The sequence below is a fragment of the Bufo bufo genome, chromosome 5 (genome assembly GCF_905171765.1).
Source record: "Bufo bufo chromosome 5, aBufBuf1.1, whole genome shotgun sequence".
Lineage (NCBI taxonomy): Eukaryota > Metazoa > Chordata > Amphibia > Anura > Bufonidae > Bufo > Bufo bufo.
Genome location: NC_053393.1, coordinates 511,937,839 through 511,952,422, shown reverse-complemented (window position 1 = coordinate 511,952,422; position 14,584 = coordinate 511,937,839). Strand labels below are relative to the sequence as shown.

At 43.7% G+C, this 14,584-nt stretch overlaps 1 protein-coding gene across 1 annotated transcript in view; it reads left to right on the top strand.

The window, feature by feature from the left end:
- Positions 1–4,031: 4,031 nt before the first annotated feature.
- The window catches only part of SPAG6 (sperm associated antigen 6), a 154,125-nt gene continuing 143,572 nt past the window's right edge, over positions 4,032–14,584 (top strand). Inside the window, exons 1-2 of the mRNA XM_040434426.1 lie at positions 4,032–4,277; positions 7,899–7,994. Of these exons, the coding sequence (XP_040290360.1) occupies positions 4,253–4,277; positions 7,899–7,994 (121 nt within the window). The 5' untranslated portion in view covers positions 4,032–4,252. The remainder of the gene's footprint in view (positions 4,278–7,898; positions 7,995–14,584) is intronic.

Here is a 14,584-nt window from a genome sequence, read left to right as displayed (position 1 = left end):
AACGGTGTATTTTGGACAAATTTTTACATCTTTGACTTGCTGTCTGATTGAGGCCTATAATAAAATATTTCTTGGAACCCAAAGTGGTAACGGTGGCCCTGTCCTCGCTTACATTTTTGCATCAGTTTAAGAGCTCATGCACAGGACCGTATGTATTTTGTGGTCTGAAAAAAACACGAATGTCCGTCTGCATTCTGTATTTTGCGGAATGGAACAGCTGGCCCCTAACAGAACAGTCCTATCCTTGTCTATAATGCGGACAATAATAGGACATGTTCTATTTTTTTTGCGGAATGGACATACGGAAATGAATAGTTCCGTATACGGTCCGCAAAAAAAACGGAACGGACACAGAAAGAAAATATGTTCATGTGCGTGAGCCCTAAGGCTCAGGTTTACAAACAGAAAATACGCACAGATTTTCTTCCTGACCAAAAAACGCATTGGTGAATCACAGATTTGATGAAGGTCTCATCCTTGCATTGAAAAGGGTGAAATCTGCACACAAAAAACCCCCACAAAGCACAAAGAATTGTCATGTTGTGGATTCCAAAATCCGCACTGAACGTAAAAGCCAAGTGTACATGAGATTTGTGAAATTTTGCTGCTACTGTATTACGCTGCGTTTTGCCCACCCGAGAATCAGCACAGAAAAAACGTGCGTAATGGGCAACATTTGTGAGTAGCCTAAGGCTACATGCACATGACCATATGTGTTTTGCAGTCCGCAAATTGCGGATCCACATAAAAAAAACGGATGACATTTTTTTCCATTGTAACAATGGCTAAAACAGACAAGAATAGGACATGTTCTATTTTTTTTGCGGGGCTACGGAACGGACATATGGATGCGAATAGCACACGTTGTGCTATCCACATCTTTTGCGGACCCATTGAAATGAATGGGTCCGCATCCTATCCGCAAAAAAAACGGAACGGACACGGAAACAAAATATGTTCGTGTGCATGAGGCCTAAAGCTGTGTTCACACTTACGTTTACTTTTTCCACATACGTATTGTCCAACTTTGCGGATTCACTTTCGTTGTCATAGGATATAGAGATCAGTATGAAAAATAAAAATGTAAAATCTGGATAGTTACCTCTAGAGCCGCCCCATATATGCCCGCCAAGTATGCTACATGAGACTATATAGCAAACTTTTCTACAGCACAAAAATGGCGCAAATACATTGTAAAATATGACGGTTTAGCAATATTGTGTCGTGTGTCCCATCCCATTATTCCAGTGACGACCGCCATAGAAGTGGCATCCAGGTCAGACAGATCAGTCCGCTATACCGGAGTCTCCCCCACAAATTAGGGAGCGTCACCTTCATGTCGTTCAACAGTTTAAAAAAAAAAAAGACTTTGCACCGAACACCGCACTTTTGATGCATAATCCCTACCTTTGCACAGTACAAGACGAGAGCTGTAAAGAGAATAAAGAGAAAAAGTCAGATATTTCAGATTAATACTACGAGAATAGATTATTATAAGGCTCAAAACACACATAGCTTTTTTTTTAGCACTTTTTGCGGCTTTGGTGGAGTTTTTTTACACCTGCATTTTTTTGCATGTCAGCTGAAAGTCTATAGGAAATATTTAATGCAGGAAACACAAGCGGTTTTTTTTTTGCTCAGTGGCAGTTCTTCCAATTTGTGGCTTCTTTTCTGTTTTTTTTTTTATGCAGCGTGTTGTAGCTTTTGGCCTTTTTTAACCCCTTCTCTATAGGGGAAAAATGCCTGAACAAAAGGTGGCATACATAAACCTGTTTTGCAAAAATGCTATAAAAAACTGAGGTAAGAAAAAAGAAAAGCATGCAATTGGTTTCAACTGAAAAACACCAGACCAGACTTGTGTGAACAGCGTCCATAAGGGTGGATTCAAACAAACGTTTGTAGTGGCCATTCTCAGCAACTTTGTTTTTTTTTTTGGCTTTTTTTTGTTTTTCACATGTGGTTTTTTTGCTGAAAGAAAGCCTGCTCTAGATGTTAGCTGAAAGTCTATGGGAAATATGAAATGCAGGACACACAGGATTTTTGGCTAGTGGCATTTCTTCCAATGTGTGGCTTCTTTTTGTATTTTTTAATGCAGCAGGTTGAAGGTTTTGCCCTTTTTTCATCTCCTTCTATACAGGAGGAAAAAAAACACCTGAAAAAAAAAAAAAAGTAGTGATAAAGAATTATGAGGTATGAAAAAACCCCTCAATCAGCCCCTTTTTTTATACATCCTACTAAGGTGTTGGGGCCTAAATAGTTGACTCACTTACAGGTTTGTCGTGGCGTTTTTCTGCACTTTTTAGGAGTTATTAGGCATTTTATAAAAACAAATGAGGTCCAAATATTAGCTGAAGGTCTGTGGGAAATATGAAATGCAGGACAGACACCCGTTTTTAGGCCTCCTGCACACGACCGTTTTTTTCCCCCTCGTTTACTGGCCGTTTTTTGCGTTCCGTATACGGAACCATTCATTTCAATAGTTCCGCAAAAAAAACGGAATGTACTCCGTATGCATTCCGTTTCCGTATTTCCGTTCCGTTTAAAGATAGAACATGTCCTATTATTGCCCGCAAATCACGTTCCGTGGCTCCATTCAAGTCAATGGGTCCGCAAAAAAACGGAGGACATACGGAAATGCATCCTTATGTCTTCCGTTTCCGTTCCGTTTTTTGCGGAACCATCTATTGAAAATGTTATGCCCAGCCCAATTTTATCTATGTAATTACTGTATACTGTATATGCCATAGGGAAAAACGGAACGGAAAAACGAAACAGAAACAAAAAACGGAACAACAAATCCGTGAAAAACAAACCGCAAAACACTGAAAAAGCCATACGGTTGTGTGCAGGAGGCCTTAAGCTAGTTTTTGGGTCTCTGGCTTTTTTTTAACACAGCATATTCAAACAGTGGTGATTTTTTCACAATTTTTTTTCATCCTATTCTCTATATAAAAAAAAAAATGGGGAACAAAAATCACTATCGGTCCATATTGAAAACAATGCCACTAAAAAAAGCCATAATAAAGAAATGCGGTCTGGGAACAAACTGCAAGTGGTTTCTATGGAAGACGTAAAATTAAAAATACAAAAACACACAAAAAAAACTGACAAAATTAGTATGTGAAGAAGCCTAAGGTATCCCACAGCAACCAATCAGATTTCACCTTTCATTTTTCACAGCTCTTTTGGAAAATGATAGGAGGATTCTGACTGGTTGCTATGGGCAACTAAGCCATTTTTCATTTTCACCAGTTTTGATAAATCTCCCCCAGTTTTGTGGCTCTGTGGTACCTGTGACTATGACCAGCACTGTGAGGTGGGACTGTCATGGCCGCTGTGTGTTTATCCAGCTGCTGGACTCTGCTAAATCCAAGTCAATATCATGTTATATGACTAATTAGGTCTGGCTGACATTTTCTAAATACCTGGAATAACTTGAGTTATTCCCAATTACAACCCACGGACGGTAGGTTCCTTCACCCTTCATGAAAAGTGTCTATTTTCTGAATAATTTGTATTTCCTATCGAATAATTTACCTCAGACCAAACTATTTGACATCATTAAAAGGATTAGGAGAGACGTAAGGTGTTTCTTATGACTTTCTGAGGTAACATTCCTGTCAGAAATGCTTTGTCTTCGTCGTCAGAAATGACTTTACCAAATGTATTTTTCATTTACTAGGCGAGAGAGGCAGTAAAGGCGCACTATTTTAAATACAGAGTCGTGTTTTGAGAACTGGATGCGACTTTATTCGCGTCTTTCCAGTCACAATTCTTCACTAATTAACTTCTCGCACTTACTGCTAAACAATCTCCGCTGCGTCACACAGCTGTCTTCCCGCCCTCGGGGAAAAACGCGCTTTTTTTTTTTTTTTTTTAAGAACACGTGACGACACCGACTCCGTGACCTCACTGTCCAACGTTCAACATACCCTGATGTTGCCACAGCAACAGACACGCACCCACCCCTCCCTCCCTTCTGGGCTCAGAAGCTTTGGATCAGCCCACTCGATGCTCGGCGTAGGGGGGGGAGCTAAAGCTCTCGCTCACGTGACGTCAGGAAGGCCTGGGCTACACGTGTCGTTCGATCGACCTCCCCCTAAAAAGGCAGTAGGTTTCGAAGCGTCCTCTTCCGCTGGTGTCGCCATGGAGACGGGGAGATTGTTAGGCGCAAACGGAGAGGCATCCTGGAGACAGACAGACGGCTCCTGACAACGAGCGCAGCCGCAGCGACAACAGCACCCGTCCAGCCATGAGCCAGCGACAAGTCCTGCAAGGTAATGACAGTGTTCACATTTATACAATTTTATTTGAAGTCATGCGTTATTTTTAAGATATGATCTCTCATGGTTACCTCAGACCCTCCAAGTGTGGGTCTAATGGCACCGCTGTGACCAATGTCTTTAATTCCCCCAATCCAGTCGCGGCTTCTAGTGTCATGGAATTTTTATCAAAAGACCACGGCACTCTGTAGTTGATTATAAATTGCTTGTTTTATTTCTTTTCATATCTTTTTTTATATCCATCCAAAAAAGTAGCCATTGGCCAACGTTTCGGTCTAGTCTTAGACCTTGTTCACGGCCTTAGGCCTAGTTCACACGAACGTGTTTTGTTTTTTTGCGGGTGTACGGGGCATTTTTTTGTGTTCCATATACGGAACCATTCATTTCAATGGTTCCGCAAAAAAACATTATGTGTTCCGTATGCATTCCGTTTCCGTATTTCCGTTCCGTTGAAAGATAGAACATGTCCTATATTTGCCCGCAAATCACGTTCTGTGGCTCCATTAAAGTCAATGGGTCCGCAAAAAAAAAAACGGAACACATACGGAAATGCATCCGTATGTCTTCCATATCTGTTCCGTTTTTGCTGAACCATCTATTGAAAATGTTATGCCCAGCCCCAATTTTTTTTCTATGTAATTACTGTATACTGTATATGCCATACGGAAAAACGGAATGGAAACGGTAACACAACGAAACTCAAAAACGGAACAACTGATCCGTGAAAAATGGACCGCAAAAAACTATAAAAGCCATACGTTTGTGTGAACTAGGCCTTAGTCTGTATAGAAGGGAGAGTGTGGGCTTGTGTGGTGTCATGGCACCGCCCCACAGTGTTGGGTAAGGGAAGCCGAGTTGCAGAAAGGCCGGGGTCTGGCACTTCGCTGTTTCCATGACTTCTGTTGCAGTGCAGGGGAGCGACACAGACCGCGTAGAACAGCTCGCTATGCTGTTTCTGTAACCCGCTATTCTGCTGTGGTTTTTTGGGACTTGTTTTTAGGACATTTACCGTGTGGTATATGTGACATGATAACTTTATTCTGCAGGCTGGTGGGATTATGGCAGTTCCAAGATTTTATAAATTTATTTTTTCAAAGTTTTTCTATGTTTTAGAATAAAAACTCTTTGGGGTAGGTTTATTAATCCTGTCGATGGAACAAGCTTATATTGGCGGGATTAGAAATGTAGTACAGGGTTAATAACTTTTTTTTTTTTTCCAACTCTATACCAGCTATTGGTTGGCTAAGCACCGCAGTTCCGGATTTCAGACCCTTTCAAGTGAATGGGTCCGCATCCATGATGCAGAGTGCACACGGCCGGTGCATGAGGCCTTACTTTGAGAAAAAATTGTACACCAGAATTGTGGAGCAAAGTAATGCAGATCAGACCATACGCCTTTCTGTGAAACACATCAGTAAATCTGGGCCTTTATTTAATTTTTATTTTATTATTTTGCTTTTGTCTCTACATTCAAGAATATAGAACATTTTTACTTTTCCATTGTTTTTTGTAGGACGACTTGTAGTTTTTATTGGTATTTTGGGATGGAATATATATCATTTTATATATTATTTAATTCCGCCAATCCAGTCGCGGCTTCTAGCGTCATGGCACCGCCCCACATGAAGCTTTTTAGTTTTTTTGTTTTTTTTGCCCTGATCATTTCTATTTCCTTGTGCTTCATGATAACGAATCAATTTTCCCTGAACCGGTGGTAAAAAAAAAACACCCCTTCCCCCCTAGCAATTTTTTAACCATGTTTACTATGAATAATACAATCTTATTGTATGGGTCATTACAGAGGTGGTGTATAGTTTTTTATTTTTTTACCAGAAAAATGTATATATATATATATTTTTTTAACATTTTTGAATAAAAAAATAAATAAAACATTCTAACACTAAGACCCCTATCACATGAACGAGTTTTCCGTGCATGTGCAATGCGTGACTTAAACGCTTAGCACCCTTACTGAATCCTGACCCATTCATTTCAATGGGTCTGTGCACATGAGCGTTCTGCGTTGCGTGAAAAACACAGCATGTTCTATATTCTGCGTTTTTCACGCAGCCCTGACCCCATAGAAGTGAATGGGGCTTCAGTGAAAAACGCATTGCATCCGGAAGCAAGTGCGGATGCGATGCGTTTTTCACTGATGGTTGCCAAGAGATGTTGTTTGTAAACCTTCAGTTTTTTTTTTTTTTAGCACTCGTGTGAAATATGCATCAAAACACATTGCACCCGCGTGGAAACAACTGAACACAATCGCAGACAAAACGGACTGAACTTGCTTGCAAAATGGTGTGAGTTTCACTGAACGCATCCGGACCTAATCCGTCACGCTCGTGTGAAAGAGGCCTAAGGGACCTAAACCTGTGATCCTCTGATCTCTCATATAATACACTGTAGTGCTGGTGTATTGCAGTGTATTATATCAGTGTAGGCATCCTATTAGGCCTTGCCCCCTGCTATGAAGCTCGTATTCCCTAAAAGGCTAAATGAAAAGAGGTTTGGCTACTTTCACAATTGCGGCAGGACGGATCCGACCTTCCGCTATTCCGCCGGTCCGTCCCCGGCGCAGCATGGCGGTGCACGGTGAAAGCCGCCGGACTAAAAAGTCGGACATGCAGGACTTTTTAGTCCGGCGGCTTTCGCCGTGCTGCGCCCGAGCTCCGCCCCAATGGGGACGGAGCGGCAGCACGGCGAAATAGCGGAAGGAAGGATCCGACATGGTGAACAGCCTGTCGGATCCGTCCTGCCGCAAGTGTGAAAGTAGCCTTAATGTCATGGAATAACCCCTTCAGGCCACATGCACACGGTGCGTAATGCGAGTGGATTTTCATGTGAAAAATCCGCAGCATGATACAGTATCAACTAAGTGGATGCGATTTTCAAAAACTATTTGTACCATGCAGAAATTTTCAGTTCGGTAATTGACCTGCGGTGCAGATTTTGAAATCCTCTTTGCTGTCACAAACAATATAGGAGTAAAACATGAGATCCCTGAGCCCTAGAGCTAACAATCTATCAGTGCTTTCAAACAGGTGAACTTTACCATTCATAACCGCCCAGGGGATGGTGATTATAGCTGAGATCCTGTAGGTTCCTGATAAAGACTGTAGAGCAGTAGCTGTTTTTTTTTTTTTGTTTATGGATCTAATACTGCAAGTTGAAGCGGCTGAGAATTTCTTACTGCTTTGTGTATTCATCTCCGCTGAAGGCCTATATGTCTCCATGGTAAGCCAACTTAAACAAACCCTGTGTATTCTTATCCTGCAAGTTTGCTTCCATCTGCCTCCTTCTTTTGCCAACCATCCAAATGTATGCGTTTTGAAGGGTTAGATATTCATGGCACATCCGTAGTGTACACCCTGTTATGTTCTTCTAGTGTATAATTTCCATGCAATGTGAATTACGCTCAAGTTAAACCTTTCCTTTGTCCCATGTGTTTCCCCTGCTAACCTCCATTTTTGTATCCCCTTTCTTCTCCTGGATGGTCAAGCACTGCTGTGTCCTCCTGGCTTTTCTAAAATTTGCTTTGTATTGTCAAATTACTATTATGAAGTTTTGAGTACGTTGATGGTTTTGTAACACATCTTTGTCTTTTGCATTTAGTGTTTGAGCAGTACCAGAGAGCGCGGACTCAGTTTGTTCAGACGATTGCGGAGCTTGCCACGCGTCCTCAGAACATTGAAACCCTACAAAATGCAGGTAACTAGTGCCACAGGACATAAGGAAATCTCATTATCTGCTGGCTACTAACATAAAGGCCGTAATACACAGCCCGATTTAACAGGTGATTGTCAGGAGGGAAGTGTTCCTTCCCGGCAATCACCTGCTCGCTAGCGGAGGATACCACTGTTATTACATGCAGCGGTCTCCTCCTCAGTATAGGGAGGAGCGATCGCTAATGCCATCGCTAGTCCCCATACTGAATCATTGTTTGCCGGCAGCAGATCGTGATTAGCCACCACGATTTGCAGTATGCAAGCAATGTTTTTTTTAACCTGTCAAAAGATTTGGATTGCCCAATGAGCGAGCGTTTGCTCGTTCGTCGGGTAGTTGGTGGCATTATTAGACTGCCAGATCATCGCTAGCGAGCATTACTACAAACACTCATTAGCGATTATCCGCCGAAAAATCAGCAGGTGTAATACAGGCTTAAGGCCTCATGCATACAACAGTAGGTGTTTTGTGGTCCGCAAAACAGATACAGGCAGTGTTCATGCTGCCATTTTATGTCTATAGAAATGTCCTAATCTTGTCTGCAAAATTTTTTTGGTGGGCCGACAGAACGGGCATACGGATGCGGACCACACATGGTGCGCTGCCCGCATTTTTTGTGTTCCTGTTGAAATGAATTGTTCCGCATGTGGTCTGCAAAAAATGCGGAACAAAAATATGGTCGTGTGCATGGGGCCTAGTTATGGAAAAATGCAACTTTTATTTATTTTATAGCGCATAAACAGATGTTAACTACAAATAAGTTTTCCTAAGGAAAAAAGGGGTTGTCGAGGTCGGTGGTAGAGTTCCTGAGTCAGTCTCTTGCCTCTAGCCGTACAGCCCAGCGTGCCACTGTGCCTCTCCATGGCCACCATCAGCATGCATGGCTTCTTTCATGCCACGTTACAGACGTTTGCATTTATCCATCTATTTAAAAAAATGGAGCGGAATGCAAAATTAAAGAAAATATATGAACTTTGGGCATACGTTTTTTCTTTAGCCACTTACAGTATGCATCTATTAAATTCATTTTTTTCACCATGAAAGTGTAAATGGACCCTTAAGATGGGTTCGACTCCTGACAACCCCACCATTTAGCTGGTTGAGGGGGCCATTAGAATGACAGATGAAGCTGTGATTACACTGCACGGCTGCTACAATCTGAATTGAGTGCAGCTAAACATTGAAGAGGAAGCAGCGTTTGCACAAGCACCGCAGCCTTCTAAACCAGCTGACGTTTCCGGAGCATAGATCATCAATATGAACACACAGCACAATTTTTTTCAATTTAATTATATACCGGTGGGGCAGAGCACTTGATGGTTGCCTACAAGACATGGAGCTTACCAGTTAGGCTTACCTCTGGCTGATGAACCAATTCAATGGTTTTCGGTGCCTGTGTTGTAATGATGGATGCCTCCCTTCACCTGACAGAGAAACACAGCATGCAATGTGGCTGAGAGAGTGCACAAAAATGTTTTCAGTTGTGTCTGGCTCGAGCAGAAAACAACTGGCTGGACAGAAGTGATATGTGAACCCAGCTTTACAAGTATGTACCAGGCCTGGTGGTTACACAGAGTCTTAGCGTTTAGCGGTTTCAGTTCTTAGATTGGCACAAGCTTTAAAGGGGTTCTCAAGGACCCGTATATTGAAGACCTATCCTCCAGGATAGGAATACAGGAAATGTTGCATCCATCATCATCTAATCAGGTAAACACCCCATATACAGTACATGCATGGGCTGCCCAACTATCTAATGCAGGGATCAACAACCTTTGACACTCCAGCTGTTGTGAAACTACAATTCCCAGCATGCTCCATACATTTCTACGAAAGTTCTGAGCAGAGCAGGTATGCATGCTGGAAGTTGCAGTTTCACAATAGCTGGAGTGCCGGAGATTGCCTACCCCTGATCCTAATGGGTGCTGCGGCTTCCCAACTCTCCCCTGATACGTGACGATGGGAAAGAAGATTTGGACTAATTGAATTTCACCACTGAATCCTTTTGTTCTGGCTTTCTCTTCTCTTGCCACTGAAAACATATGCATGCTTAGCTGAACTGAACATGCATGTGTATGAGAGAGTTGGGAGGAATAGCTGTTGGCTGAACAAGCGTTTGGCCGACAGCTATTGAATGTGTATAGACACCTTAACTCTCTAGAGTGCTAAGCTTTGATTACAAGTTAGGCTACTTTCACACTGGCGTTTTGGCTTTCCATTTGTGAGATCCGTTCAGGGCTCTCACAAGTGGTCCAAAACGGATCAGTTTTGCCCTAATGCATTCTGAATGGATAAGGATCCGTTCGTTTGGTTCCGTTCCGCCTCCATTCCGCTCTGGAGGCGGACACCAAAACGCTGCTTGCAGCGTTTTTGTGTCCGCCTGAAGATGCGGAAGGCAAACGGATCCGTCCTGCACACAATGTAAGTCAATGGGGACAGGTCCATTTTCACTGACACAATTTGGCTCAGTAGAAAACGGATCCGTCCCCCATTGACTTTCAATGGTGTTCAAGACTGATCCGTTTTGGCTATGTTACAGATAATACAAACGGATCCATTCTGAACGGATGCATGCGGTTGTTTATCTGGATGGAAGGGTTTTTTGCAGATCCATGACCGATCCGCACCAAACGCGAGTGTTAAAGTAGCCTAAGGGCTTGTTCACAACTGCATTGAAGGCTCTGTTCATGGCCTCCATCGCAGATTCCATCAAAAAGGCTGTTAAAATAAACTGAATTTTGTAGTCAATTGAGGTGGTGTAAACTTTGCCTTAAGGCCTACGAACACGACTGTTGGATGTTTTACAGTCTGCAAATTGCGGATCCTCAAAACACGGATACCAGCCATGTGTATTTCGTATTTTGTTGAACTGAACAGCTGGCCCCTAATAGAACAGTTCTGTTCTTGTCCGTAATGCACACAGTAATTTCATTTTTTTATTTTTTTGTGGCCCCATTGAAGTGAATAGTTCCGCACATGGACCGCAAAAAAAAAAAAAGTTTGTGTGCCGAAGCCCTTACTGAGCTGTAACTTGAAGGGGTTGTGTGACTTCAGAAAATGGCATTTATCATGTAGAGAAAGTTAATATAAGCCACTTACTAATGTATTGTGATTGTCCATATTGCCTCCAGTGCTGTCTTGATTCCTTTTCTTTCTCGCCTATGACAGCACCCCTGGAGAGACCGCCTCCTCCTCCTCAGGACAGGAACCAGAGCCGCCTTTTAAATGAGGGATCATCCCCCCTATTTCCAGTTCTGTTTCCTGTCCTAAGGGGCAGGAGGGAATTGGATCCGCCAATAGAAGATTAGGATTAGAGCTGCAGGGGCCCCAGCTATTGTAAATAGTATGTGGAGGGTTACCCCGTGCGGCGTAAGCCTCCTCCGGGAGACACTGCAGAAGTCTGGGCTCCCTTCTCTATCCTTACCCCTTCCGTCCTCCTTCCCAGTTCCTGAGAGGGCTTGTCCTTCTGGTGCTCCTGCGAACCTCTGCGGCCATGTTCGCATGTTCAGCTGTCAGCCCGCACGATGAAATTTCTATTTCTGGGTTGCGGCGATGGGAGGAAGCGGACCGGAAGGGGGGGGGGGAGACGGCTAGCGTGCGACCAGGAGAAAAGCCCTGCTGGCTCACTGCCATGTTGGGTGGAAAAACGTGGCAGTTCCTCCATTCAGGCTGGTGTTGGCTGTATGAAACGTGGAGCAGGCTCAGCCCATTGAACCCACTAAGACCACCAATGATACATCGGTACCAGGCTACCCCAGCATGAAATTTCTATCTTATGTGCTCATTTCTTGTTGCTTAGGTTTCAAAGGAGTCTTCTAGGAAGACCTCCAGAGTAAAGGAGAAGGGATGTGCTGTGTGTAAGAAGAAACTTCCTTATGTCAAGGGTGTATCAGCAAGTTAATGGAGGAGGAAGCCCCGTCTTTTATGGGCTGCATTAAACAGATGATATGTGAAGAGGTCAGAGAGTCAGTTAGCGGTTTGATAAAGCATCGTCCCAGTACTTCTGCTGCCGCTACTAAGGAATCCCCCCTCCAGTGACAGTGATATACTTTCTGGTTTGGAGGAATAATGAGAATGGGGGTCATCTGAAGAGTATTCTGAGGACAAGGCCGCAGGGACGACCAATATTTTATGTGGAGAATACCAACTCCCTAGTAAAGGCGGTTAGGGCTACTATGGGGTTGGAGGAGCAGAAGCCACAGCATTCTGTCCAGGACTCTGTTTGAGGGTTTAGTCCCCAAAAAGAGAAAAGTGTTTGTACATGGGAACATTAAGGAGCTAATTGCCAGAGAATGGAAAAGACCGGATAGGAAGTTTTTCGTTTATTCTTCGGTGAAGTGGAAGTATCTGTTTGAGGGATTGTCTGCTCCTTGGGATAGGGCCCCAAAACTTGATGCACCGGTAGCAAAAATGTCCAGAAAAATCGCTCTCCTCTTTGAGGATATGGGTTGACTCAAGGACCCAATGGACAAGAGGGCAGAGGTTTATTTAAAAACAAATTTGGGAAGCCTCTGCAGCGGCTTTTAAACCTGCTATTGCCGCTACATCTGTGGCCAGGTCCCTAAAAGTTTAGATGGGAGAGTTAGAGGATCACATTAAAGGGGGTACCCCTAGGGAGCAGTTACTTTCCTCCTTTCCCAGGATAAACAATGCCTTGGATTTATTAGATGACGCTTCTGCAGATACCTTAAAGTTTTCCGCTAGGGCTTCCGCCTTAACCAAAAAGCCCGCCGGGCAGAGTTGGATAAAAGGCTGAAATGGGGATGCTGGTTCCAAGGCAAAACTTTGTGCTATCCTTTGTCAGGGAGTATTTTTTTTGTTTGGGCCTGTACTTGATGATTTACTAGAAAATGCCTCGGACAAAAAGAAGGGCTTTCCCTCCGTTAGTCAGGCACCTAAAAAGTCTTTCCGTCCTAGATTTAATAAAGGAGTCTTTAAAGGAAAAGAGAGCAAAACAGTTTGCAGGTCCGGGTAGGAAGAGTAAAGGACTTCTTTTTTCCGGGTCAGATGCCTCATAAAAGCAGTCCCAACGACACCAGAGCGCCTGTTGGGGGTCGTCTGTCTCCTTTTGCTCCTCAGTGGCAGAAGATCTTCAACAGTCCCTGGATAAATTCTGTGATGGGGAAGGCCTAAAGCTAAATTTTCAGAGTCTCCCAGTAGGAAGATTTGTAATTACAGATTTACGTACAGATCCCGCAAGACAGACTGCCATTATCTCTGAGGTTTTTTCCCTGATAGTAAAAAGGGTGTTGGTAAAATTCCCAGATCAGGAATCGACAGAATTGTTTTATTCAACTCTTTTTCTGGTCAAAGAACAAAATTGCTACTTTCGGACTATAATAAACTTGAAGTGTTTGAACCAATTCCTGCAGTACGAGAGATTTTGTATGGAGTCCATCAGGTCTGCAGTGAACAATCTGTTCCCGGATTGCTTTATGGCCACAGTAGACCTGAGGGATGCGTATTATCATGTCCCCATTCATCCCAGCCACCAGAGGTTTCTGAGGGTAGCATCCAGTTAGAGCAAGAGATTCTGCATCTTCAATTCCAGGTGTTACCATTCGTCCTCGCTCAAGCTCCGAGGGTTTTCACAAAGATTATTTCAGAGATGATGGCCCACGTCAGGGAGAAGGAGATCGTCATTATACCATACCTGGACGATTTTCTGCTGGTAGCCTGGTCAGATCAGATATTTCGGGGTCAGATTGCCTGGTTCAGGGAGGTTCCAGAGAAGCTGGGATGGGAGATAAACCTAGAAAAATCCAGTTTATGCCCAAGCCAGAGATGCAGTTTCCTAGGAGTGATTTTGGACTTCAGTTCCCAGAAGTGCCTCCTACCCCTGCAAAAAGCTTTACTAATCAGATCAAGAGTTCAGCAGCTTCTCTCGTCTCCTTTACTCGCCATAAGAGAGGCCATGTCAGTACTGGGTCTCATGACAGACACTATTCCGGGCGTGGAATGGGCCCAGTACCATTCAAGGCTTCTTCAGCTTCAGATGCTGCGAGATTGGGATGGAAGTCTTTCCTCTCTGGACTAAGTGATGTCTCTATCTCCCCAAACCCTAGATTCCGATTCCTTGGGGTGGTGGATGGACCTAAAAAGAGGAGTTCCTTGGACCAGGGAGGCGGTTCTCCCCTTAACAACGGATGTGAGCCCATCTGGTTGGGGAGCCCATTTAGGGTCACTTCTATTGCAGGGGAATTGGGACAGCAAATCTCTGTCCCATTCGCACAATTTCAGGGAATTGGATGCAATCAGAATAGCCTTACTACAGAGTCTCCCGGTCATCAGAGGCAGGAACGTAAGGGTCTATTCAGACAACACGACAGCAGTGGCCTTTATCAACCGGCAGGGAGGTACAAGGGCTCAGGGCCTAATGTCGCTCACTCAGCAGATTTTCAGCCTAGCAGAAGCTTCTCCCTTTCTGCAGTACATCTAAGGGGTTCGGAGAATGTAAAGCAGACTTCCTCAGTCATCATCAACTATACCAGAGAGAGTGGTCCCTAGATCAGGGGGTTTTCAATCAAGTAGCAGCATTGTGAGGAACTCCGGAGATAGATCTCTTTGCCACCAGGGCG